We start from the raw sequence: 27,285 nt of genomic DNA on the forward strand, positions 1-27,285 counted from the left end.
CATTTCTTGTCTTAGCTTCTTCCCTTCTCTCTCTCTCCTCCTTCAGCCAAACTCTCACCGCAAAATCCTCCCTTTCACCCTCTCTCGTCTTCTTCTCCTTCTCTACCTGCTGCCAAGTAAAGCCAATTTTCTGTCTCTGCTGAAGCCTGAAAAAGCCTTTGAATTTGTAGTTTAAGTACAATTTAGTACAAATGGCTGAAGCTTTGCATGAATTACTGCGACGGGAGTGCGAAATCCTACGCGGTTATGAACTTCGTCTCCTCCGCTGCACTGTCGCTCCTCCGCCGTCCTCACTTTCACCATCCTCGGATTCGAGTCATCATAATAATGATGACAATATTAATAATCTCCACTCACTCTTAAATGAACTTCTTAGTTCAATTGAGACTGGAAATTATCTGCAAGCTCTCTTTTCTGATGCAGCCAAACTCTTAACTCAGTTGCCTGACTTGCCTAAATTTTCTTCTGCTGAACATGTTTACTCTGAGTTGACGGAGTGTGTGGGGCTATTTATCATGAGCGAAGGTGTTGATGATGAGGAGAGGGCCTGCAGGGTGATTCTGGTCTTGTGTGTTGCCGTTGCTGCAATTTTCTTCTTCACTCAGTGTAACATTACTGGGTCTGTTTTTTTTTTTTTTTTTTTAATTTGTATATTCTTATCTTGTTATCATGTTCAATTGGATTTTGATGGCTTTTGTTATTAATATTTTTCTTCTGCATATTGTTTGATTTTGGAAATTTAGACCAATAGATGAGATTCCTAGATTTCCTCTGCCATTCAAAGTGCCAGAAGGTGGAGAATTTGTGGAATGGGAGGATTGGGCACGCAAGCAGCTTATGTCTGGTGGCTGTCACTTGTTTGGGAAGTTCTCGAATCTTCAGGTACTGTTTTTAAACAAGTATACCTATTCACTTAGTATTATGGTTTCTGTCGTAGTACATTATTTTGTATAAGTGGCTTGTATTTCTAGGTGGGTTTTGTTCTGGATCTTATTTGGTCTATACCAATTACTTGTTTGTTTTCTAGTTTATAGTTTTTGCTAAAATGTTGGTCATGAAGACAAAAGACTTGCTATTTGAAGGAACGGTGTCTTCCACATATGGAATCAAAAGCATTTCATGGTGGCTTGCCAGGACCTTACTTGTTCAACAGAGAATTTTAGATGAGCAATCTTCTGAGTTGTTTGATCTATTGCAAGTGAATATGGGCGAAACACTACGTCATTTTGGCACTTTGGAGCAAGTAACAAGTTATTGGGGTGCCAATTTGCATGATGAAGAAGCTTCTAGTATTGTTTCAATGGTCCATTTGGAAGCAGGAATAACAGAATATGCCTATGGACGGGTTGATTCATGCAGGTAGTTATTAACTCATGCAGTGAGAGGACTTTTTAACTGTTACATGTGTCCTACCATTTGTAAGTAGATGTTTAGGAATTCAGAAGATTCTGCTTTCCTTTATATTGCATGTGATTGTTTTAATTTTTATTTTTTACTTTATATTTTTAGTATGATTTTCAATGTACATGTCAGGATGTTGTGATGCTTGCTTATTGGTGATGGTAGATAAGAAATTATAGGACACAAGCTTCTAACTTACCTATTATTGATCAGAGGTTTAGTTTTTATGATTTTGTTTAGGTCATTCATCTTCTAAGCAAATGTGTTGTCCTTTCTAAGAAATTGTATCGCATTTATCATTTTGTTTTGGCTGAGAACCTAAGTTGCTTTGTCAAACAGCTATTTGAGCGTGTGCACCTTCATTTCCTAAGTCAGAAATTGCCTTTTTAAGGCCACTCTATAAGTCATAACTCCTGATGAAGAAACTAGACCATAAAGAGGCTAGATCAACTTGTGGAGATGATTTTGAATGCAATTGAACACTTGCAAAGAGAATTATTGGTTTAGATCTCTTACATTGCATATTTATGCCAGTTTCTTTTATCCTTTAATATATCAAGCCTTTATGATTCTTTGAATGCTTTTTGTTGGAATATGGCTAGTGAGAACAAGTCCCACATCAATAGTGTACAAGAAAATTAAAGGGTATGTAAGTATTGGCGAACTGAAGCCCAGTTTGGAGCCTAGCTCAGTATGGAGGCCTGCCAGTTTATTGATCCACACTAATTGACCCTCGATTTCAACACTGTTATTCTCTTTTCTTATTTAAAAAAAAAAATCTAACTATTTGTGCTTGCAACTTGGGATGTTGTTCACGGAGAAAGGATAACATGTATGATTATTGTCTTTCAAACACATTGCTGTCCTTTCAATTATTAGGATGCCATTTTCAATTAATGTGCATGAGTGATAGACAAAATGTTTTGCAATTGGATTCCAGTCTTCTGGTGGTTGTTTGGTGTAGTAAGCTTTATTTGTTTTAATGTTCTATCTGGAACATTTCTGTTGTGTCAGACTACATTTTGGATCAGCTCAAGCATCAGCTGGGCTTCAACTATCTGTCACTGGAGTTCTTGGCTACCGTACTGTGCATCAGGTTAATATTTTTAAAAATATTATTACTATATATATATAGGAATTCATGCTTACCGCTAGGATCACTACTGTTACAGGCAGAGCCAAAGGCACAAAGGGTACTTCTTGTCAATAGAAGCTCATCAAATAGTGGTGCTAGTGTTACCGGCCGTGATTCCACAATTAATGAAGAAACATTGCATCTGCACCAACATGAATCCTCTGATATCCTTATGACACCAAAGTTGCTAGAGAATGGTGATGAATCTGGAATTACTATACAAGGAAATCAAAAAAGTAGTCTGGGTGTTGTTGCCCCTTTAACAGCAATCCAGCAAGCAGTGATTTTGGCAGAGTGCCTTTTGATTGAAAAGAGCACTAGACAAGATGAATTGCAAAGTAAGTTGCTTGTATATGCATCTGTTTTCTGAACTGAATCCTTTGATATTGTGCATTTGGCTTGATCTCATGTTGATTGCTGCTAGAAAAACAAGGAGTGTTTATTCAAGTAATGTATAATCAGGGTTCTTTCCTTCTTGTTCTTCTTCACCACCAATCCCTCCCCTCTCTCCCCTCAAATTTAGAAATTTGAGCATCAAATCTTCTTTTGGCTTTAGCTATAGTAGGTGTTTGGTATGGCGTTTGTGTGATACATGGACTTTTTGTCTAAGCACTTAAGATGTAAGATGCAATTGGAAGTTGTAGCATTTAGATTTGTGCATTGTCTATAAAATTCAGGTATGTAATAATTTGGTCATCGAGTCCTTATTCTTTCGTAATAAGCATCTTTTTTTTTTTTAATGGTTTCAGGGTGGGATATGGCTCCATTCATAGAGGCAATTGATTCCCAATCGTCATCATTGTTTATAGTAAGTATGCTAACATTAGTCTTCTTGAAATAAAAATGTTGGATGTATTATAGTTACTTGGAAATAACTTTTAGTTCTTTTTTTACTAGCAAAGACAAACAAATTCTATTTAATTTCTAATAGGCCAATAAGTTTTATCTTTTAATATTTTTGTCCAATTTTATTTAACTCCCATGTAATATGCTTTCTATCCTTTTTCCATTTACCTTTTTTTGGGTAAATAAAGGACTTTGTTAATCCTGTTAAACCCTCTTTCCCCCATATAAAGAATGGATTATTTTCTTATTTAAGAAAAGGAGGGGGGACATGAAATTGATTAATTGCAGCATTTAGAAAGTTATATATTATAATTTGGAAAATTTGTGTTTCAATGTATAATTTTTGACAAGCAAGGGTAAAAGAATAAAAATTTTTTTTATAAGATTTGATATAAATGACCAACATGAATTAGAAACTTGTAAATTCTTTATGATATGAACAAAGAAAATTTTCAAAGGTTGTTTGCTAAAGGTAAGAGCTTTTTTTGATTTAAAATTCTTCGAAGGTGGGTTAGTTCATTTGGAATTGTCTTTTTGGACATTTTGAGGAGAATTGGGTATTTCCATTTTGATTCTTTTATTAGGTTAAAAAATGGAGTTGGATTTGGTGGTAGGAAGGATTCTTAAAATCTTTTGGAATTGAGTTTCCTTTGTGGTGTTGGAGTATTTGGAGCTCCAAAGTTTTCTCTTAGCAACACTGAGCATTATCTTTACACTATTGCCAACAAAATGTTTCTTTACGAGCACTTTTCACTTGCATAAAACTTGAGAATCATTCAATACCTTTGGTGTTAGAAATTGTAGAAAGTGAAGAAGAAGAAGAAGAAGGAAAATGGGAGAAGAATTGCTTGATTATTCCCTCAAGTTCAGGGTTTATATATAAACTAAGAATCAATGCATCGATTAGGAAATCCAATCAATGACATAATGACTACCTATATTCTTTGTAATCATAATCTTAGTATTCACATACACATCATACACAAACAACTAGGATTCTAACACTATCTTGCAAGCTGGATGAATACATATCATATGCTCCTAGCTCGTTACAAATGTAATCAACCCGAGAACCTATAAGGGATTTTAGTGAGGATTTCTGCTAAACGAAACTAGTAGTAATATATTTTGACTTTTGCTTGATGAAATGACAATAACTCTATTTGTTTTGTCCTTTCATGAAAAACTAAATTACAGGTATTGTGTAATGTTGCTTGATTATCATACATCAACTTCATCTATTTAATATCCGCACATTTTAGTTCTTGAAGAAGTTGTTTCAACCAAGCAAGTTTACATGTTGCTAAAACTATAGCTCGATATTTTACTTCTACACTCGACCTAGCTACTACATCTTTCTTCTTTTCCTAAATATTAAATTTCCTCCAAACAAGACACAATATCTTGAAGTAAATTGTTTGTTTGAATGAGAACCTGATGCAGCATAAGCACAATAGAGCACCACACACAAACATTGGTATTTGAGAGAAAATCTAATATAGAAAATCTATTGATTGAAATCTAAACTGAAATACATAGATTAAAAGGGTTTATATAGAGTTTTGAAACCCAAACTAACTAGGAACATCTGTGTCTATAAACTAGGAAAATAAGCAAATCTTAAACAAAGTTGGAAACCAACTCTAAATAGGAAAAATAAAGAAATCTAAGCTTTTCTCATGCGTAACAAGGCCTAGCTAGTGTTGCATGCTTGTGACACTTGGCTTTGCCCATGTTTCTCTCTGGAATATTTTTCTCAACATAGGGTGGGCCTGTGATGCTTTGGATTATGTTCCCTCAGCTTTTTTGTCTCACATTTCTCCCACTACTCCATAAATACATCACCAACACCTTCCACATTAGTCTCCTCCACTCGGAAAAAACTTGACCCTGAGTTTGGTTCAATTTTTGGATACAAAGGCTCATACACTACTCATTTTTGAACTTTTGATTTGTGCTTTAGCCTAAAAGGAAACTTTGCAAGAATTAACAAACTTTGCAAGAATTGACACCATCTTGTATGCATGTCTTTGCTAATCCTTTTGCTATTCAAGTACTTTGATACCTCGTGCTTTGAATACAACATGAAGCCTTTTACCCCCCCAAGTAATGCTCCCATGTTTTAAGAGCATGCATAATTGAGTAAAACTCTTTGTCATAAGTGCTCCAATTTCACCTAGCATCATTGAGCTTCTCACTGAAATACGTCACAAACCTTTCTTCTTAGGACAAGATAGCTCCAATCCTAACTCCACTTGCATCACAATCAACCTTAAACAGCTTATCAAAGTTAGGCAATACATGTACTGGTGTGGTGCATAACTTTTCTTTAAGGATTGCAAAGCTATTTACGACTTCCTCTCCTTATTGGAATTTGCCTTTCTTTAAGCATTCTGTCATTGGTGCATCAATGGTGCTAAAGTCTTTAATAAAGAGCTTGTAGAAACTGGATAGTCCATGGAAACTCTGAACTTCGGGGTTCGGACACATTAGTTGGAGTTGGACATTCCCTTACATCTTTGACCATCATCCACTTGTGTACCTTCAGCACTCACAACATAACCCAAGAATATCCATTTATTGGTCATGAAATTGCACTTGAAGTTAATGTACAACTTATTCTCTTAGAAGGTTGTTAGTACCTTTCTCAAGTACGATAAATGATCTTCTTTTGATTTGCTATGGATCAAGATATCATCAAAGTAAACCTCCACAAATTGCCCAATGAAAAGTTTTAATACTTGATTCATCAAGCTCATAAAGGTTCTAAGTGCGTTGGACAATCCAAATGGTATCACTAGCCACTCAAAGAGCCTCTCCTTTTTTGTTGGCTCTCTTTCATTTATCACTAGGTCTAATGCAAATCTGATGGTACCCATTCTTCTAGTTAATCTTGGTAAACCACTTCACACCATGTAGCCTATCCAACATGTGATCTCTTGGAATTGGAAATTTATAACCCATTGTGATTTTATTGATGGTTTGGCTATCTACACACATCCTTTAGCTACCATCCTTCTTTGGGATCGATAATGTGAGAACAACACATGGACTCATGCTTACCTTAAGAGGGCCCTTTTGAAGCAGCTCTTCAACCTTCTCCTTAAGTATTTCACTCTCTTTTGGGCTCATCTTGTAGTCTGGCAAGTTTGGCAAACTCTCACCTAGAATTAAATCAATGTGATGTTGGATATAATGCATTGTAGGCAGCCCATTTGGTGTATCATCTGGCATCAACTCTTCAAATTCTTTCAATAGTGGCTAAACTAGCTCCGAAGGCTCCTCCAATTGAGGTTTAGCTTACCCCATAAGTACCTGTTTAACAATCAAAGCATGAACTTGTCCTGTTTCTTTAGCCTACATCTTGAACTCCTTTGTCCTTTGTGATTGTCAAGAAGGTCTACACCTTCCTTTTTGCTACTTTGTTCTTTAATGGCAATAAATTGTATTTCACTCCCTTCTTTTTGCTATATGTATTGTTTCTCCTAGATTGTTGTGCATTGACATCATTTGCCATGGTCTCCAAAACAAAGTGTGATAAACATTCATGTCCACAATGTCTCAATAGACGTAATCCTTGTACTAGCCAGTAGAAAATGGCGCTTTGCACCTTTCGATCACCTTGATTGTACCAACTGTTGTTTTAATTCGTCCCAAAGTGTATGGATTGGGATGTTTTTCAATTGGCAACCCCAAGCTCTTCACTGTCTCTTTCCCTACAGTATTTTCACAACTACCTCTATCAATAATAACACCAAACGCTTTATTATGAATAGCATACTTGGTTCGAAACAATTGGTGACATTGAGTTTGGTCCGCTTGCTTTGGTGCCAACGTCATTCGCCTCACTACGTAATTTTGGCCTTCATCAAGCTCTTCCTTGAGCTCCTCATCATCTCCTTTGGCTTCGCAACACAATTCTTGCTCTTCTTCTTCCCTTTTAATTACATTCATTGTTTTACTCAAAGGATAATCACTAGAATGGTGGCCTTGTTGATTGCATTTGAATCACTTCCCAAGGACCTGTTGGGCATATGCATTGGTGGCTTTCTACACCTTCCTCACTTTACCTTCATCTATGGGGTGCTTTCCCACAACCTTTTCCTCTTGGTAGCACTCCTTGTTGAAAGCGATTGTTACTATACCATCCATTATGTGCACCATACTCTTGATTTGGTTTTGCCCTTTCGCTTGAGCTAGTAGTTTTATACCCTTCAAAATTCCGTGTACTCCTTTCTTGCTGCATCAATTCAGCATTTGTTGCCATGTTCTTTCCTTCAAATAATGTTCGTAGCACCTGGACACCAATTTAATCTTTGATTGCACCTGGATGCAATCCGATTATTAATTCCCTTAGGAAAGGAATCTCGGGTTTGTTTTCCAAGGGTAGGAACCAATTTTTGGAGTTGGAAAATACTTGGATGACCCAAACTACAGTGAATAAGATTTTGAGAATTAATAAAAGCAAAGATAGCTGGAGATTTTAGGTTTGAGAGGTAATATAGTCCTTGTGACTCATGTCCTATGCCAATCACATTCCTCGTATCTCAGTCCTGCACAAGAACAGAATCAGCCATGAATGTGACAGAACAATTAAGGCATTGGGTTAATTTGCTAATGGGGATCAGATTGTATGGACACTTAGGAACAAATAATATTGAAGTTAAAGGAAGGGAGATAAGAGGATGTGCTTCCCCGATTTCTTCAATTACAGTGTTTGATCCATCGACGAAAGTGATGTTAGAGACAGTAATAGAAGATCTAAAGATAGAGAAAAGACTTTTAGTGCTAGAGATGTGATTAGAAGCACTAGAGTCCAGAATCCATGAATATTGTGATGGAATGATATTACCAGATTGCACTGTTGAGACAGTGGATGAGGATGACTAATGTTAGTAGCTTTATATCGTAGAAATTGTTCATATTTTGGTTTAGTTAGAGTAACAGATCCATTTGTATCGCAAACCTTATAATTCATGTTGAACAATCAATTCTTACCTTTTTTTTTAATTGTCCAACAAATATCCTCCAATCAGTAAGCAATAAAAGGAACTGGTACTAGCAATTAGACATGCCAACCAATGTGCATTAATTAGGAAAAATGGGTTCATCAATAGGAATCAATATAACAACTAGAAGTAGATATAACCTGAAATGACTAAAGATTCAAAGGACCCAGGTGATGGGTTGTAGCCAGATGGAGTCACAATCATTTGCAAGACTGCCGTTGTTGATTCTGACTAAAAAGGATGAAGAAAACTTGGTGAAGTGAAGAAGCAGGTGCTGACCCGACTCGGTCGAATCTCACAAATGCGGTATCAAATGGAGTTCTGACGCTAGATTTGTAGTCACATAGAGCTGGAGAAGGGCAGGGAAGTTTTGTCCTTTGGTAACTGTTGAGATTTTTTTGGGTCACGACCAGGGTTGCCTTCTAACTCAAATGGATCTTTGTCTCCTGCCACTTTCAGGTAGCTAAATTGGTTTAGCTGGTGTCTTCTATTGATGGCCGATTGTTTGGCAGTGGATTTGTGGCTGTTTGGTGACCAGAGAATGGTGCTTTAGAAGAAATAGAGGTTTGTTCTCTGTTTCTGTGAGACCCAGAAAAAGGAAAGGGAAGGAATGGGAGCAGGGATTAAAACCCAAGCTCTGATGCCATGTGGAAAGTGAAGAAGAAGAAGAAATCGAAAGAAAAATGGGAGAAGAATTGCTTAATTATTCCCTCAAGCTCTTGGGTTTATATACAAAAATCGCATAATTACAAACTATAATCTCTATAATCATAATCCTAGTATACACACACATATTAGACACAAACAGTTTTCATTCTAACAGAAATGATTGCTTTTGTAACTGCCATTATGTATTATTGTGGAGCATGGTTATTGAATATGATTGTTGCTTTTCAAGAATTGAAGTTGTGTTGCTTTCCCTATTTTTTTGGTCCTTTTACTATGGAAGCATTTTTTTTTTTTAATTTACCATTTGATATTTTGTTCTTCTAGATAAGATATTTATGCAACCTCTTGCGTATCCGTTGGGAGTCGACTCGTAGCCATACAAAGGAGCGTGCTCTAGGAATGATAGAAAAATTGGTATGTGTGGCATCTCCCTTTATGGTTGGCCAATCTTCTTTAACTAATCATCATGTTTGGACTTTATACATTGTTTTTGCTGATTTTTAAATGCTTCTTCATTGAGTTAGCATCTATTTCTTTAATTGCTTTGAGTTTATTTAGCCATTTGGACAAGTTTGTGTTTGTGTTTAACAACGTAATCATCAGGAAAGGAAATGCTGTAAAGATGAATAAAGCTTGGTATGTTAGTTTGCTGACATTGTTCACAACAGGCTTACTAGGATAATTACGCAACTAAGGAAATTTGGGTGATCTGTTATTTTTTCATCAGATGGGTTTCTGCAGTGTTAATTTTTTTTTTTTTAAACTAGCTATAATGGTCGTCAGGAATCAGAAGATACCCTAATCTTACACACGCTTTTGGGAGGTTAACTACTAACTAGTCTTGCGTGTTTCTATTTCCTTACCTATTTTCACTAGAGCTAGCTTTTTTAAGTTCATTTTTATTTTTTTTTTTTGGTCATAAGCCTCATAAATTCAAGCATTAATTGACCATCAATAGTTCCTCAAAGACATTTCCCTTCTTGATCTTCATATGGATTCACGTCTTTGCATTTGCCATTTATCCAAAATTTGTTGCATTTGCATACCAGTTTCTCTCAATCTTTCTTTAACTTGCACTGTCTAAATAATCAAAATTTGGTTTACTTCGCTTGAATCTTGTTTTGTAACCCTAATATTCTTGGCAGATGTCACGTATTATAGGAGAAAGTATAGGAAGAGGGCAGAAAACAATGTGTGGACAGTAGTAAGGGAAGTCAAAGCAGTTAGTTGAATTGAGGGAAACTCTTATAGAGTTTGTTACTAGAGCAGTTACCAATTGGCGGGAACTGTAACATAAAAGAGCTAGGATAGCTCCTGTATTAGTCATTCAAGAATCTGAATCAATAATACAATCTCCTCTTCTAAACTTTCTAATTCCCTCTCTCTATCTTTTCTCTCTTTTATTCTTTTCTATAATTCTCTGTTACCCTAACATTTGATTTCTAATGGTATTCATGATGAATATATCATATTGTTTTAATGCCGTCTTTGATCCTCTAGGTGGTTTAACAAAATTTTTTTTTTTACTATGTATATATTAACATTTAACAAACACTCAAACACACACACACCCCCCAATGTTAGTCATCCACAATTTACATAGTTTTAATGTGGTCATTCTTATAGTTTTTTATTTAACAAATTTATGCTGTAGAAGATTGCTTCCAATTTCAAAAAAATACCTTCTCTTCTAATCTTTTGTGGGAGAAAGTCGTTTTTCTTGGCATCTTTATGCACTATTGCTTTTGAGGCTTTTAGAGGAGTGTCCCTAGGTGTCATCTAACATGAAATGAGAACATTACTCTACTTGTCTTGCTGTTTTTTCTATTTATATTTTACTTGTTACCCTTTTGATTTATTCTGATTTCAGAACAATTTCTTTTACAGAAGTAACAAGATGTTGGTCCTAAACAAAGTTGAATATAGGATTAAGATCTACGTATCTAACAGTTTGTTCTGGAGCAGAGACTTTGTTGAGCCGAGTACATGAGATGTTTAAAAATTTGACTCGCAAAGGCAGCTGGGTTTTCTTATTTTTATCAATCAGTCTCTTCTTGGCATCTTGACTGCAGTCTCGCCGTATTCTATTTCCCATTTCCTTCATCTTTCTCAAAATGTATGCTCATGAGTCCTAAGATCTCAATCTCAACTCAACTAAGCTGAAAGTCCAAGATCTCATCAATTCGAAGCAATTTCTTTAAATTTCTTAAGGGGTTTATTTTTGGCCGTTGACAGCGTATACATTCATGTGGATCTGCATGTACTCTTGGTTTAACTGCTGCCTTCGTTGTTAATAGCCATATAAGATCTCAAAAGCATTTCCTTGGTTGTACTTGCTGCCACTATTGTAGGCTTTCCTTAGAATTTACATTCTTTGAATGGCTCAGTTTGACTGCCTTTCTTGTTTCTGTTAGTTGCTATTGTTACCATAAGCATCTTGCCTTCTTTCTGACTATGAAACTTTTTCTTCTTCTTTTTTTTTTTTATTAAAAAATGGCTATATTTATTTGACATTAGATGTAAGGAGGCTCCCACTTTGTGCATTTAATTTGCACCTTTCTTTTGGTTGGGATGATATACCATCAATATCCCGGATTGAACTATGTACTGTTTTCTTGATTATTTGAATTTTACCACTTGAACTTAGAACTCAAATTCCTAAAATCTGGATTTATTCTGTTATCATTGCTATAATCACGAGTTAGTAGTTGTAACTCTTTTTTCTATCAGGGGTTTGAGGATTTTGTCCATCTATCAAGTTAGAGCTGGTTAAAGTAAATGCATTTTAATATTTTTGGTTTTGTCAGTACCATAGGTTCACTGAATTTTGAACTACTACAACCATGAAGAAACCTAAAGGAACACTAACTTGCGAGGAACTCACTACAAGCATATAAGCTTGCTTACAAGCATGTTGTGCACAGATATCAAACTTGATTGTGAATTAAGCTTTTTATTACGTTTAGAATCGATTAATTTTGTTGAAGTGCCAACACCTTTTCCACAAGTTTCTTCCCCTTATTACTGTGTAGCTTACCCACCCCCAGAGAATTTTCTCAGTAGTTATTCTGAAAAAAAAAAAAAAAAAACTGTCTTCTAATCTAATTTAATGTCCAATAAAAATCATTATATTTCCTTTTCACTTAGCTGCCTCCAAAACTCAACTTTAACTGGGATTTCCAAGATCTTTCAATTTTAGAGGCAGCTTGTTCTGTAGGATGGCATTACATTCTTCTGTTAGAGCAACTATCTCATAGTCCTCTGGTCTCCTTTTCTTGGAGAGGATTTCCTTTAAGAATTTTGTATAGGAGGGCATTTGAGATAACACTTCTGTAAAAGGAATATTGATATAGAGCTTTTGCAAAACCTCTAAAAATTTCCCAAGCTGCTTGTCCAATTTAACTTTCTAGAATTTCTGAGGAGAAGTTAGGGGGGGCTGGTAAGATTCTGGTAGTTTCTTTTTCTTCTTTTCCCCCTCTTCTTTGCTTTCCTTAGCTTGCTTATCTTCTTCCTCTTCTTGAATATCAGGATTTCTAGGAGTTTCTTCTTTCTGTTTTTGCTTTTCTTCTGGTTCTTGTAATGTTCTCCCACTCCTCAATGTGACAGCTTTGCAATGTTCTTTGGGATTCATCTCAGGTTGACTAGGTAACTTTCCACCTTGTTTGCTTGAAGAACTGGCCTGCTGAGCGATCTGATTTTCAAGCATTTTATTATGGGTGGCCAGTTGATCAACTTTGGAAGTTAGTTGCTTGATCATCTTATTTTGCTATTGCTGTGCTGCTAAAAAGCTCTCCATCATAGACTCTATAGTCAACTTTGATTCTACCTGTTGAGGTTGAGGGAGTGGTAGTTGTTGATGCATCAAATTATACTCTCTGTTCTGGAATCCTGGTGGTGGTTGCCTATATCCTTGCTGTTTGTTTATGGGTTAATTCTGAGAATTCTACAAGTTGGACCAAGAGAAGTTTGGGTGGTTCCTCCATCCAGGGTTATATGTGTTGGAATATGGGTTATTGACCTGCCTTTAGTTGAAGTTTTCTCCATTATTTACATAGTTCAGCTGCTCTATGGAAGGCTCGCTATAAAGACTGCATTCTGAAGTTGTATAATCTCCTCCACAACTACCGTAGAATTGGTTACTTGCTCCTATTACATTGGCCTGCATTCTATCAAGTCTTTTAGTGAGTTAGTCAAACTGAGCATTAGCAGTACAACAATAGCAAAATTCTATTGCTAGGCATCCAATTCTGAGCGTTAGCAGCACAGCAATAGTCAAACTGAGCGTTAGCAGCACTGGCATCCAATTTTAGGATCCCTGCTATTCTTCTTGCATCTCCTCTTTCATTTGACTACTCAAAATTATGGTACGCAGATAAAAGTAATAGGCATAAATGGAAGAGGTTTCATCCTATTCTTTTGATAATGTTTTTTTTAATTCCTGGTCAATCAAGAAGTGGGCCTTTACAAATACATGGGCTCAATATTCAGAACGACTTACACACTCACACACACACACACACACATATATATAAAATGAAGGAGAACATGAATTAAATGGTTGCCTTCAGATTTAATTAATTTAAATCTCTCACACATGTGACATGCTTTGTTTTATGGGAAGGGATATATTTAGCTCGTATATAATGTTGCCTTGTTGATAGTAAAAAATGCCTTGAGACTTATATTGGGACCTCGACTTGTGTTTGGTAAATTTTCAAGATGAAACAGTTCTTTCCTTATAGCCAGTTTCAAAATAAAATTGTAGCCAATAGATAAAGGAGGGAACCAGACAATATAAAAATGTGTTGCTAAGTAGGCTTGATTTGGTAAACTTTGTATTTTTTTACATTTTAATTTTGCTATTGTTAAAAAAAAAGAGTTTGCCAAAGCCTAAATTTTTGTGGCTTATTTTGTTCATAAATTCATGCCCTTGTTTGTACTAATATTTAATTATGCATTTTTCTTTTTTGGTTTGTAGCCTTGTTTATAGGTTAGGTCTTTAACTTCTAGTGATTCTTACTATATAGTCAACAGTTCCATTTTGCAATCTTTTAATTGCTGGTGTATTTGAGCCTATTTCCCTTCTTTATTGCTGGTTTAGTGGTGTTCACATATATAATTTGCATTATTTCAGGTTGAGGGCATTCATAAACCTTTTACTGGAGTGGCTAACAGGATTCTTCTTTCTTATGTGGCTTATGTTCCTGCTATTCCAATCCTGCAGAAGTAAAATAATTTCTTTTTTCATGATAACTTTGTATTTGGCTATTCATAACGGATCTTAGCTTGTTCTACTTAAACATGTAATTATTTAAAATTCCTTTTATTTCTCTCTCTCTCTCTCTCTCTCTCTTTTTTGTCTAATTTAGGGAATATGGTGAACTTTTAGTGAGCTGTGGTTTGATTGGGGAGGCAATCAAAATCTTTGAGGGTTTAGAGTTGTGGGACAATTTAATATACTGTAACTGGTAAGATGTCTCTTGATGGTGTTGTCCATGCGAACTTGTTCATTGTTTTATATATAATTACATATATTTATTCTTTGTTTCTGGTTTCATGGGATCTCATGTGCGATATTATATAATAAAACAGCTTATTGGGGAAAAAAGCAGCAGCTGTTGAATTGATCAAGACACGGTTATCTGAAATACCTAATGACCCAAGACTATGGTATATTAGCCATCTTCTCTTCCTTATTTTCTTTATCTGCAAAATTTTCTGTTGTTATCTTTGGTCCTGCTTGTTCCTTTTTGTTATGTCAACATAGCAATAAGAATATAAACAGTTCAACATTTTTTTTTACGATATCTGCCAGTCTATCTCCTAATTCTTTTTTAGTTGATTTGATTGTTGAGAGATTGATACTAGTGATTTGTCCAACGCCCACATGATGGAGTAGTCCTTGACTGTTATTTCAAATTCTATGCAAAAGAAGTCTCATATAACTTTAAAGGTTTTAAGGAGGATTAAACTTCAAACTTCTATGCTCAAGAAGTATTATGAGCGTTGGGGGGGTGGTGTGGGGTGTTGTTTTTGTGTTTGTTATTTTGTTTTTTAGCTAAAAGAATTGTACAATGTTGAAAGATAAATGTAGTGAAATTTCCTTGTGCAAGTCAACATGTAGCACAGAATTAATTTTGTTTGAGCACATATTTTTTCTCTGCAAATTGTTTTGCCCTTTTCTGTTTGGTTGTTGAACATATTGGACTAATTTGTTCAGGTGGAGTTGTTTTATTTTTGAAAATTGTGGCATGCAAGATTTAAGAGTGGTGCTTTCTATTTGTAGAGAATCTTAGCTGCACAATTCATGAACTAAGCTCTATTAATGCATGCATAATAAATTGTAAAAGTAACTCTGTATGTTGCTGTCCCATTAAATAATTTCATTTGGGTTTTGTAGTGAGACAAGGTCTCCTAGATTCCATAATTTCAATTCAGTGAATGTTGTTTGTGTATTATCAATTATTTTTAGTGAAGATCGACAAGGTGAATCTAAAAAATTTAGTCACTGGGGGCAATATGTGTTAAGTACACATAAGCATACACAAGGCACCATATACACGTATTCAAATAAAAATAAATGTAAAAATATCAAGAATAAAAGCAATAAAACTTGTTAGATTTTTTAATATGTTTTATAACCTGTTGAATTTTCAATATTTTGATTCCTTCATGCATATATATGTTACCAAACAAGTCATTCATTATCTTTGTAATTAACCATTTGAATTTTTACATGAGAGTGAATTTAGCAATAATGCATTTTTCTTTAAAGAAAATTCTTTTGTTAGAAAGATAATTGAGAAAAAAAAACTAATATTTAATAAATATAAAGGTTTTATAATATGCATCATTTTTTTGTTTTTGGAATGGGGATTGTTACTAATAACATTGAACTTGACAAAAATATATATTAAAATGAATAAATTAATCTAATTTAGTGGTAATTCTATTTTTTTTTCTAATTTTTAGTAGCATTCTAACTAAAATTAAAATAATGATTTTTATTTAGTCTAAGTACAATAAAAAAGCAACCTAAAAGATTAAGTGAACTATGGGGAAAAATTGATAAATTTAGTGGGGACAAAATTAATAAACTTAGTAAGGGTAACATTAAAAATAACCTACTCACATAAATGATTTCTAGGGGGCAACGGGCATGGTAAAACCGCCCATGAAGATTGACATTAATGCATTTGATTTGCACACACACACACACACACACACACACACACACACATATTTGCTCTACACTTAGTAGCAATGGTCTGGATAGCTTCCCTTTTGGCATTCATGTCACACTTACCTTATCCTTTCCATATGTTCCCTAATATATTTGAAGTATTTGTTGGCCAACGCACAAATGCATGTGATTGGTAATGTGCTTAAAGATTCTTACAAAATTTATTTATATGAAGAATAGAATGATAAGAGTATATGTGAGCATTCGGTCGGTTCGGTTCAAAACTGAACTGAACTGAAAAAATCGATAACCAATTTTCATTTAAAATTAAAAACCAAACTGAATTGAGCTATATATACTACTGAACCGAACCAAACCAAAATAAATCAGTTTGGTTCACTTTATAAATTTGGTTTTCAAGCCTCCATTTTTCTTCCATGTTCAATCACAATATTATCTCCCATGTTCAATCATAGTACACAATCACGAATTCAAATACATATCCAAAACAAAATAATTAAAAACAATATTTCCATCAATTGATTTAACTCAAAATTACGATGATCGATTCAAATCAAATAACAATATCAAAATTACATATTGCAGAATATAAATTAAAAAAAAATAAAAGAAAAAGAAATGGAGAAATAGGCAAATAGGAAACATTAATTCACAAACATGACTCATTTTGAAACTTTATTTTCTTGGCTTACAAGTAATTAATCTTCTCAAAATGCAAGCAGTTGATAAAATATCTTTGACATTTGGCAAAGCTTTTTTGCTGTTAGGGGCTCAAAATCTTTCTGCTATAAGAAAATTTGAAATTTTTAGCCGCTTTAGGAAAAATAATCATATTAAGGATCTAAAGAAATGAAAAGGAATAACAGGCAGAGAGGAAAAGAAGATAGATGGCGTCACTGGTCAAAGAAAGAGAAGAAATGTGGGTTGGGAAGGTGGGTGGCGTTACAAGGTAGAGAAAGAGAAGAAAATGTTAGGGTCTCTTTTGTTAAAGAATATATAGAGAGAGAGAGAGAGAATTGGATGGCTGAGATTAGTTTTAAAAGGATAGATGGTTAAAATTAAAAGTTAAAAATGTAAAAAAAAATGGGAGATGTTTGTCTTGGGTATCAAGACCAAGACACTGGCAATCCTTAAAGTGCATGCTACCACAATGCTAGAAGAGAGGAGTGTATCTAATAAGCATTTAATTAAATTTTATTCGGTTTGGTTCGGTTTCTCCGATTTTTTTTTTTTCTGAAAACTGAACCAAACTGAATTAATAAAAAAATTCTGAAATTAAAAACCAAACTGAATCCATTTACTATAAAAACCGAACCAAATTACTGAATTTCATTGGTTCGGTTAGTTTATTCGATTCAAACCGAATAGTGCTCAGCCCTAGATAAGAGTTTAATGGGATTAGCTTACTATCTCTGTCTTTTAGTTGAGTGGTTAGATACTTCATTGACATGTTGATAAACTTATTTTCTAGGTGTTCATTAGGTGATGTTACAAATGATGATAGTTGCTATGAAAAAGCCCTTCAAGTTTCTGACAATAAATCTACGCGTGCAAAGGTGATTTTTGTACTTTCAATCAAACGAAAATGGCATGCTTTTAGTTTAATATTTTCTTGAGCTAGTATATTTTGTATGCCAGAGATCTCTTGCTCGTAGTGCATATAATAGAGGAAATTATGAGACATCTAAAATCCTTTGGTACGTTTGCTTATTTTACTACTATTTTCTTACTTTCTATGAATTGCATACAATATCTTTGTAGTGAGTAGTACAGAGAATAAACTTTGGTTACACCACAGGGAATCTGCAATGGCCTTGAATTCTTTATATCCAGATGGTTGGTTTGCACTTGGTGCTGCTGCCTTGAAGGTACCTATGCCTATTTTGAAATGTTTTTCTGGTATTTTATTATACACATACAGGTTTTGAAACTTACTAATGAAAATAATGGTGCAGGCTAGGGATGTTGACAAGGCTTTGGATGGATTTACTCGAGCTGTTCAGCTGGATCCTGAAAATGGGGAGGCTTGGAATAATATTGCATGTTTGTATGTTATTGTTTCCTTTTCTTTGTCTCCTCTTTCTTGTCTTGTCATTTATTCCTCTACTATAAGAACTTATTAGCAAGAGAGATAAATTGAATAGTTTCTAGGAAAATGCCATGTAATGAAACATTGAGTACAACTTAAGGGAAAAAAAAAAAGTCGTCCATATATACCACTTCAAAGCTCCAGAAGTAGAATGAAAGTCATGGAGAAAATCTAGGTTTATAATAAGAACAAAGGCAAGTTCTGATTGTTAATTATAATCACATTTTCTTTTTCCAAATAGATACTCTAAATCACTGCAAACACAGTATGACACCTTAGGCCATGTTTGGTATGACGTAGGCTCCGTTTGTTTCACAAAAAATAATTTTTTGAAAAATATGCACTCAAGAAAATGAGTTAACAGAAAATATTTTTCTGGTCAAATGGAAAACTAAGTTATTTTTAAGGAAAATGACTTTCTCTTAATAAAGGAAGTTATTTTCCATTTTCTAAATTTTGATAATTTTATTGAATTGTAAAAACACTTATATATACAAAATATAAAAACATACTATTAATTTAACATTGCAATTAAATAATGGAAAATATTTTCATCGTAAATACTTTTTTAGAAAACATTTTTATGAAAAACATTTTCCACATACAAGTTATTTTCTGCGAAACAAACAGAGCCGTAATCAAAGTTGTAATGTAATCATGATTACATTGCATATTTGATTGCGTTATTTTGTAATGGAATGACAATTACATAATGCAATCAATTATGTTTAAACTAATATAATGATTATTATATACAAAAATGGATATAATTATGATTACTTGTTTTAATTTTTTTTTCATTTATTATTAACACTACCACCATCACTACACCTACCACCACTGCTACTGCTATCACTACCCCACCCTGTTGCCGCCGCCACCACCATTACCATCACCACCACCACCACCACCACCACCACCACCACCACCACCATCACCTTCACCCTATTACCACCATCGTTATCATTACCATCATCACTACTATCACCACTTGACAACCTATGCATTAAACAAGGAGAAAGGTAAAAAACATGAAAAAATTATGATTCCACAATTACTATTGCCCTAATACATAAATTTGCCCTCAAACTTTATGGAAAAGGTATAATGCTGCCTTATAATTTCATTTAAACGTATTACACTGCTTTTGCTTTATTTTTATAAGGAAGATTGTTAAGTGGCCAAGTCCATGATACGTTACTTTTACTTGTACTAATGTTAAGAGAATGTTGATCTCTCTTTTTGAACTTTTGACATGTTAAATTTTTAACCTTTTATTTTCTCTCTTCCTAATGCTCGATATGCACATAGGGAGAAAGCAAGGAAACTGCATTAGGTTAAGGAATTTCAACAAATTCTTTGTGGGCATTATTTTATTAACACTCAATGTAGATCAATAAAGGCAATCCCATGATGACAATCGCCACATTCAAATAAAAAACTAGCAGGAAAAAAGAAAGTATTATAGAGAGAGACGTGATAAGCTATGTTAAATTTGGAGAAAGTATTGGTCAAATTACAATTTAATTTATTTTAATTCGGACTTGTATAAGTGATTAGATTGCTTTATACATTAAAATGACTAGTCAAGTTAATGTTGCAATCTAATCATTTATATTTACCCTTTCATGTTTATACTTTCTTGATGCGGGATATAATCCCAACACTCCCTCCCTCAAGTGCAACAACACAGTTGTCACTTGACAATTTAATTTGTATTTTTAACCCAATTCGGGCCCAATTATACAGTCTTATGGGCAGCTTAAACTCACATCCCAGTCCAGACTCTGATACCATGTTAAATTTGCAGAGAGTATTGATCAAATCATAATTTAATTCATTTTAATTCGAGTTTATATAAATAATTAGATTACTTTAAACATCAAAATGACTAGCCAAGTTAATGCTGCAATTTAACCACTTATATTTACCTTTTTCATGTTTATACTTTCCCAATGTAGGATATAAACATGGTATCAGAGTCTGCAAAAAACTCTAGGGTTTCTAATTTTTTATTGTCCTCCATCTTCGAAAAGCAATGGATTTCAGTCTCAAAATTTGTTTTACTTCTTCAGGATTTGAGTTCCAAAGTTATGGGTTTTAGTCTCAAGTTATTCATCTTCCTCTTCTTCACTTTATTCATGATTTGAGAGTCTAGAGTTGAAGTCCCTACTCTCTTCTTCTTCTTCTTCTTCTTCTTCTTCTTTATCAGAGCCTAGGGTTTGAGTCTTCGCTATTTTTCTCCAATATTCTCATTCTTCTTCATTTTAGCTGAGAGTTTGAGTCCCAAAGTTATTTTTCTCCCAAATTCTCATTCTTGATGATGGATCCGTAACTTCAGCAAAAATCTCATCATCAAGGAGAAGTGTTAGAATTGATAAGATTTTACTTTAATTAATGGGATATCCTTATGAGAAAATCATGTAATTGATTAGCTTACTTAGTGCTTGTGTTAATGAGTGATTTACGGAATGCCATATATCTTGTATCTTTTATTATAAATATGGACTCTTATGTATTATGTTGAATACAAGCAAATGAAAATGTAATCCTTTGAGGTTCATTCTAATTCTCTTCCTTTTCTTCTTTCTTTCTAAAAACTCAACAAGCTAGATAGATGAAGAACAGTGGTCCAAATGCATATTTCCTGAAAGCCCTTTCGTTAAAGAGAGGTAAATCCATTTATAGTTAGGATTAGTAAGTCTGTAACCTACTTTGACCACAGCTTCATCCTTGTACTTGTGGCTAGCATGGCAATGGGCAAGTAACCTGCAGCTGGACTACCAATCACCAATTCACTCACGCCATTTGCTTAAAGAAGTTGATTTGATTCTTGAGAAGTTTATGAGATGAAGACATTATCCCTAGGCCCATTTTGGGAATGAATTGGAAGAGCAACTTGCAATTAAATGAACTCAAGTATATACTGGTGGTGGGAAAATGGCAGTAGTAAAGGGAAATTCGCAATTAAATAAATTTGAGTGAATAAAAGAAATTTTACTTTTGTTAATACTGTTAACCAATATGTAAACATTTTTTTCGACCATGGGGCTGAGTGAAAGAATGACAAGACAAGAATGGGTCTATCAAAGGTAGGATTGTTTAGGTTAACTAAGAGAGAGGAATAGAAGCTTCTTAAAACTCTCTACTTGCTCATTTAAGCATGTGGTGGACCTGATGTGCCTTTCTAACACCAGTGATAAGGGTTTATGCAAATAAAAAAATCATGTGCATTATCAAATTTTTCCCAATAAGTTCAAGGGAAAATTTTATGTATTTGGTCATAAAAAAAACACATTGTTATTTACACATTGTAATGATTGAAATGGTTGAAAATGAAATTTATTTCTTTATCATCAAGGATTGTAATGATTGAAAATTTCAAGATAAAAAAACACTTTGTAATTTACAAACTAGAAATGTTATCATCATGAAGAGCAAAAGACAATAGGGATTCATTACAAACCCACAAGTCTTTCGAAAAGCCAATAGGGATGCATTACCAATTTTATATTTAATATTCTAAAATTGAAAATCAATTTCTCACCATAGGTAATCGTGACCCAAGCCCACACTGGAGAAAAGGGAATATTTCACAACTATTATTCTTCTTTTATTATTAGGAAACTTATTAAGTTCTTTTATGTTTTTGTAGGGTTTTTTTAACCCATTTTTTATTTAATTTCTCTATATAGGTTGTAGCTTTTGTTGGCATATTTAGTTTTTGTTTCAATTAAAGAATTTTGGTGTGAGAATATAGGGTTCTACATCTCCTAACTAATTTATACATTTTGCAATAATAAGCTTCCCATTTTCTATTGACTAAGGATTATTTTGCTAAAGAAGCAAAAGAGGAAATGATTTGATGAGAGATAATATGCAAGGCTGATCCATTTCCTCCTTAAGCTTCCATCAGTGGAAGCATTTTGAATAGAAGAGATAACATCCTCTCCAATGCAATACCCAATCATTGCATAATACATTGGCAAGGATCTTATGCAAACTAGTTAAGGGACTATATCTATAGTCCTTAACCTTAATGTCCTACCTTCTTATGTTGTAAAGTGGAATTTAGACTTTCATTATTACAATGTAAGCATCAGAATAACAATCTATATTACGTTTTTAATTTCTAAGATGCATACCTAACTTCATCTTGTTATAGACCTATAGAATGCACCTTGTGCCTTCTTTGCCTCCAATTACATCCGAAACAACATGTAAACCTTATTTTGACCGTCCATCATTGGGTGTTTGTGGATTCCATTATCAGTGTGTATTCATGGGTTTTTGTACCACCTTGCCTCCCAAGTGTCCTTGCCTCCCACCTTGCCTCCCAAGTGTCCTTTGCACTTAAATGTGCCTAGTTTAATAGCATGGATAAGTACTAAACTCTTAAAATTGTTTTCTGATTCCACAATCCTACAAGAAAGATATACTATAGTTAAACCATTAAGGACCAGGGACTTATATGAGAAGCTGGTTCACAAGAAATTTTGAAGGCCAGGATTGTTTCCTAATTTTTCCTCCGAGGGCCTAGGACTCGTCCTTTGGTAGGGCTAGGCCTAACCATGGTTTGGTTTGAGCATGGAGTTGGACTAGTCTAACCTAGAACTGGATTGGTCTAACTTGGAACCAGAAACAGGCTGCATTCTCTCTCCTATTGAACTGGACCAGAATCGGTCGGTTCTGTTCAATCTGGTTCAGGGCCAAACCAGATTTTTTTCCTTTTAAAGAAAAGGAAAAAGTTTGGGAAAAATTTCAACTATCGGATTAGATCAAAACCAGACCGGATAGGAATTGGGACCTGGGAGACCCTGTGGTTTGAAGGCCAGGATTGTTTCCTAATTTTTCCTCCAAGGGCCTAGGCTCGTCCTTTGGTAGGGCTAGGCCTAACCATGGTTTGGTTTGAGCATGGAGTTGGATTAGTCTAACCTAGAACTGGATTGGTCTAACTTGGAACCAGAAACAGGCTGCATTCTCTCTCCTATTGAACTGGACCAGAATCGGTCGGTTCTGTTCAATCTGGTTCAGGGCCAAACCAGATTTTTTTCCTTTTAAAGAAAAGGAAAAATTTTGGGAAAAATTTCAACTATCGGATTAGATCAAAACCAGACCGGATAGGAATTGGGACCTGGGGTACCCTGTGGTCTGGTCTCAGGTCCCCTGAACCCTTGAACCGGCCCGGACCAAACCAGCATCAAGGTCTAGGTGGGGATGTAACTGAGTAATGTGCTGGTCCCTTGCCTTTCTCATTGCATTTTGAAAGTGGGAAAGGGGGAAGGATATCATGATGTGCATCTCTTTCAACACAACAGTATGAGCAAAAGTTTTTTGTCAATACATTGTAAACTTGATGTAAAGCATATTTATTTTATCCTGCATTAGATTGGTGTTTCTCTCTCTCTTTTTTCGAAATAACTATTATCAAGATCATAAAATTCTAATTTACATATTCTTTTCTTTCTTCTATGGGAAATCTCAGTTACATAACTCTTTATCAAAATGCAGGCATATGATCAAGAAGAGGAGCAATGAGGCATTCATTTCATTCAAGGAAGCCGTCAAGTTCAAGTATGTCTTTTCCTTGATAAAACCTTGTCACTTTTTCTAATATAAAACGTGATGTGAGAGTGTACACACGCAAACACATTGTTTATTCTGTTTTGCAAAAATTGACAAGAATTCATTCCAGACGAGATAGCTGGCAGTTGTGGGAGAACTACAGTCAAGTTGCAATGGATGTGGGCAATGTTCGTCAGGTACAAATTTTGCGTGCCTATTACATGTGACACTTAGTGCTTTGAGTTCCATGGTACCATATCACATAATGTATGTGACAAGCACATTAATTGCAGATATCTTTTTTCCTTTGTTTATGGTTAGGCTCTGGAAGCTATACAGATGATTTTACATATAACCAGTTGTACACAAGCTGATGCTAAATTATTGGAGAGAATTATGCTAGAAATGGAACGAAGAGCTTCAAGTATAGTGACCAGTGATAATCATTCCACCAATCAAACTTGTTTCAGTGACTCTAATAATGGTACTATAAATGATTCAGAGATGCAATTTGGATGGTCACACGAAACTGAGCAGTTGGTGGAGCTACTGGGTAAAATACTTCAGCAGGTTTGTGGATATTTTTATGGCAGAAGTTTTACTTTTTGTTCCTCTGTTCCATTTTATGCACAGATTATATTTTGCTATGTGTTAGTGCTACTCTTTGTGGATATTTGAGGTCATAAGTTAATTGTTCCTGTTGGCTATTTTCTACGATTAAAGCAACACGATATTGCAGCATAGCTATCAATCCATATATATCTGCCTTTGATTAGTATGTTTAGCATTCACATTAAGTTACTTGGAAATGTTAGAGAAATCAGCTTTGACTAGCTTTATTACTGTTGGTGGTGATTTTAATTGTGTGGTATACGTGCAAATTATTAGCATCCTATAAGTTATCTTGAAGTATTTTTGTTCGAGATACAGATAATTAAAAGTGATAGTAGAGCAGATATATGGGGTTTATATGCAAGATGGCACAAGATTAAAGGAGATGTCACAATGTGCTCTGAAGCCCTCTTGAAGCAAGTTAGATCATATCAGGTATCTGCAGCTTTTAGTGAATTTCAAGGGCCTTTTATGTGGTACACCATATGTTATGAAAAAGATATAATAAGAGCTTTCAACCCAACTTGATCTTCTATTAGATTTCTAATGCATATGTTTCCTTTATTCAGAAACGATCATGGATATAAATATAGCAATTTTATAAGCATCTTTGTTGTACGTTATATAGTGTGAATCAAATGCATGCTAATAGCTCAAGGATAGATGAACATGAACAAATTTGAGGTACGTGGTGGGATTTAGATGGGTGCTTCACTAGTCTGGAAATTTACATTAGTAGGGACAATTGTGTGTGCATAGGTTGCTTGTCAAATAAGCACTGCAACAGGATGTTTTTAAGAGATTGACATGTCATGTATTGATTAGGCTTTATAAAAATTATAATGGATTACACCATCTTTTCTTTGTAATAACTTGCTTATAATAGACATGATTGAGCTAAAAAATTGAACCTATTCCTTTACACTGCGCTGTTGAAAGCTATTATTAGAAAAAGAAAATAATGCCACCATAAACTTTTCCAGGGCCATAGTTCTGAAGTAATTTACATCATTCCCAGCACAACTAATTTTTAATGTGTTTGCCAAGTGTTTTCTTTAACCATGTTATAATGATATCTAAAATTATTCATATTCTATTAATATTTTTCTTTTTCTTTTTTTTTTAACTTTTCTTTTTATATGTAATATTCATCAGCTAATTCTTCAATATATATATATATATATATATATATATGAAAATCTTCATCCTGCTTTTTCTGAGCTGATTTTATTTTAGTTCAGAAGGCCATCACTTGAATTGTTGTTTATGTTGCATGATTATAGTTAAATTCTTTCTCAGGGATCTGAGTTGTGGAAAGATAGAGAAAGATTTAAAAAGTTTGCACATGCCTCATTGGAACTATGTAAGGTGTATATGGAAATATCTTCCTCCACTGGTAGCCGTCGTGAACTTTTTACTGCTGAGATGCACCTCAAAAATATAGTTAAACAGGCAAGATATATATTTTATAATGTCAAGGGACATTGACTTGAGTAATTTATGTTGGAATGTCCTTCACTAGTTGACCATAAATATTTCAGTCCATGCGTTGTTGCCAATGGAAATTGTTCAGATTTATTTTCCGCTTATTTTGTAAACAATGACAATAAGAAAAACCTATTGAACTCTCAGGCCGAGAGCTTTTCAGAGACAGAAGAATTCAGGGATATTCAAGCTTGTCTTGATGAAGTGAAGATGAAGCTTCAATCCAATTCTTTGCCAACTTGAGAGAAGGCTAAAACATCCGTTTGTGATATTACAGGTGATAAATACAAGTAAACAATTTTCATTCACGAGCACACTATCCTTTTGCTTTATGTGTTTTTTCATTCCATCTTTATTCTTTATTCAGTTCAAAATTACCGGTATATTTTTTGAATCTTAATAGAATTTGTTGCCTGAAATTCTTGCGTCTTGGAATCAATCTGCTACTACTACTCTTGTTTCAGCTTATCTTTTTTGTCTGTCATTTGATGATTTTGAGAAGCTTGCTTCTTTTACTGAATCACTTGCAGATTGAACAACCATTCTCCCACTCCCCTTCCCTCAGTAATAGAAGGATCGTTTACTTTTATTTTCAGGGGAGTGCTTAATTTTTGTTGAAACACAACGAGGGACTCTTGTAGGTTTAAAGGAAACCTCACTTTTGGGCTGATAGAAGATTAGGATTTTGTCTACCTCTCCTTTTCATTATCATGTAACTTAATCTAATATAAAATCCGATTCAACTTGTAGCATCTGTTTATGTATACATTGATCATGGTTGTATATTTATTATAAAATTCAAGTTCCATTTTAATTTTGGTCTTAACCTTGAACATCCATGGCGGGGATGGAATAGGGGGGTTAAGTTATTTATTTATTCATCGAGCATCGGAGAAGGGAGATTTTAACATTATCATCCAATTGTTGTACCAGTGGCCGTCTCCTCGTAATGAACTCTATTAATTGAAATCTTTCTGTCCTGTTTGATACATGTAGATGAATCTTGAATTTCAAATTATTGTGTTGCATATATTAAATTTACTTGATAAATGTGATTTTGATTTTGAATAACAATAATAATATATACGATTCTTTACTTAGCAATTGGATAATCCCAAGCTTCATTGCAATGTTGGATAATCACAAGCTTTATTGCAATGATGAAACATAATTTTCGTTTCCAATTTAGTTCTTTGATTGCATGAATTGCATGCCATGTAACGCCAACCAAATGACAAAACAATGGCATATATTTTAACCGTTATTGTAA

The 27,285-nt window shown here is 34.3% G+C and overlaps 1 protein-coding gene across 8 annotated transcripts; it reads left to right on the plus strand.

The window, feature by feature from the left end:
* LOC110649686 (uncharacterized) lies at window positions 1-26,829 on the plus strand. 8 transcript variants are annotated; one of them, XM_058135039.1, is made up of 21 exons: window positions 1-619; window positions 744-882; window positions 1,028-1,359; window positions 2,416-2,497; window positions 2,574-2,874; window positions 3,286-3,344; window positions 9,385-9,474; window positions 14,195-14,286; window positions 14,430-14,528; window positions 14,653-14,730; window positions 17,736-17,820; window positions 17,903-17,961; window positions 18,063-18,132; window positions 18,220-18,311; window positions 23,865-23,927; window positions 24,037-24,115; window positions 24,240-24,488; window positions 24,849-24,965; window positions 25,830-25,982; window positions 26,163-26,292; window positions 26,546-26,829. In XM_058135039.1, the coding sequence occupies exons 1-20, from the start codon at window positions 192-194 to the stop codon at window positions 26,256-26,258; spliced, it is 2,763 nt and encodes a 920-aa protein (XP_057991022.1). In that variant the 5' UTR covers window positions 1-191; the 3' UTR covers window positions 26,259-26,292; window positions 26,546-26,829. The 8 variants fall into 8 exon arrangements, with proteins under 8 accessions (XP_057991022.1, XP_057991024.1, XP_057991025.1 ...); XM_058135041.1 differs by having other exon boundaries at window positions 26,163-26,305; window positions 26,612-26,718; XM_058135042.1 differs by having other exon boundaries at window positions 26,612-26,718.
* Window positions 26,830-27,285: the final 456 nt, after the last annotated feature.

The sequence above is a fragment of the Hevea brasiliensis genome, chromosome 14 (genome assembly GCF_030052815.1).
Source record: "Hevea brasiliensis isolate MT/VB/25A 57/8 chromosome 14, ASM3005281v1, whole genome shotgun sequence".
Classification (NCBI taxonomy): Eukaryota; Viridiplantae; Streptophyta; class Magnoliopsida; order Malpighiales; family Euphorbiaceae; genus Hevea; species Hevea brasiliensis.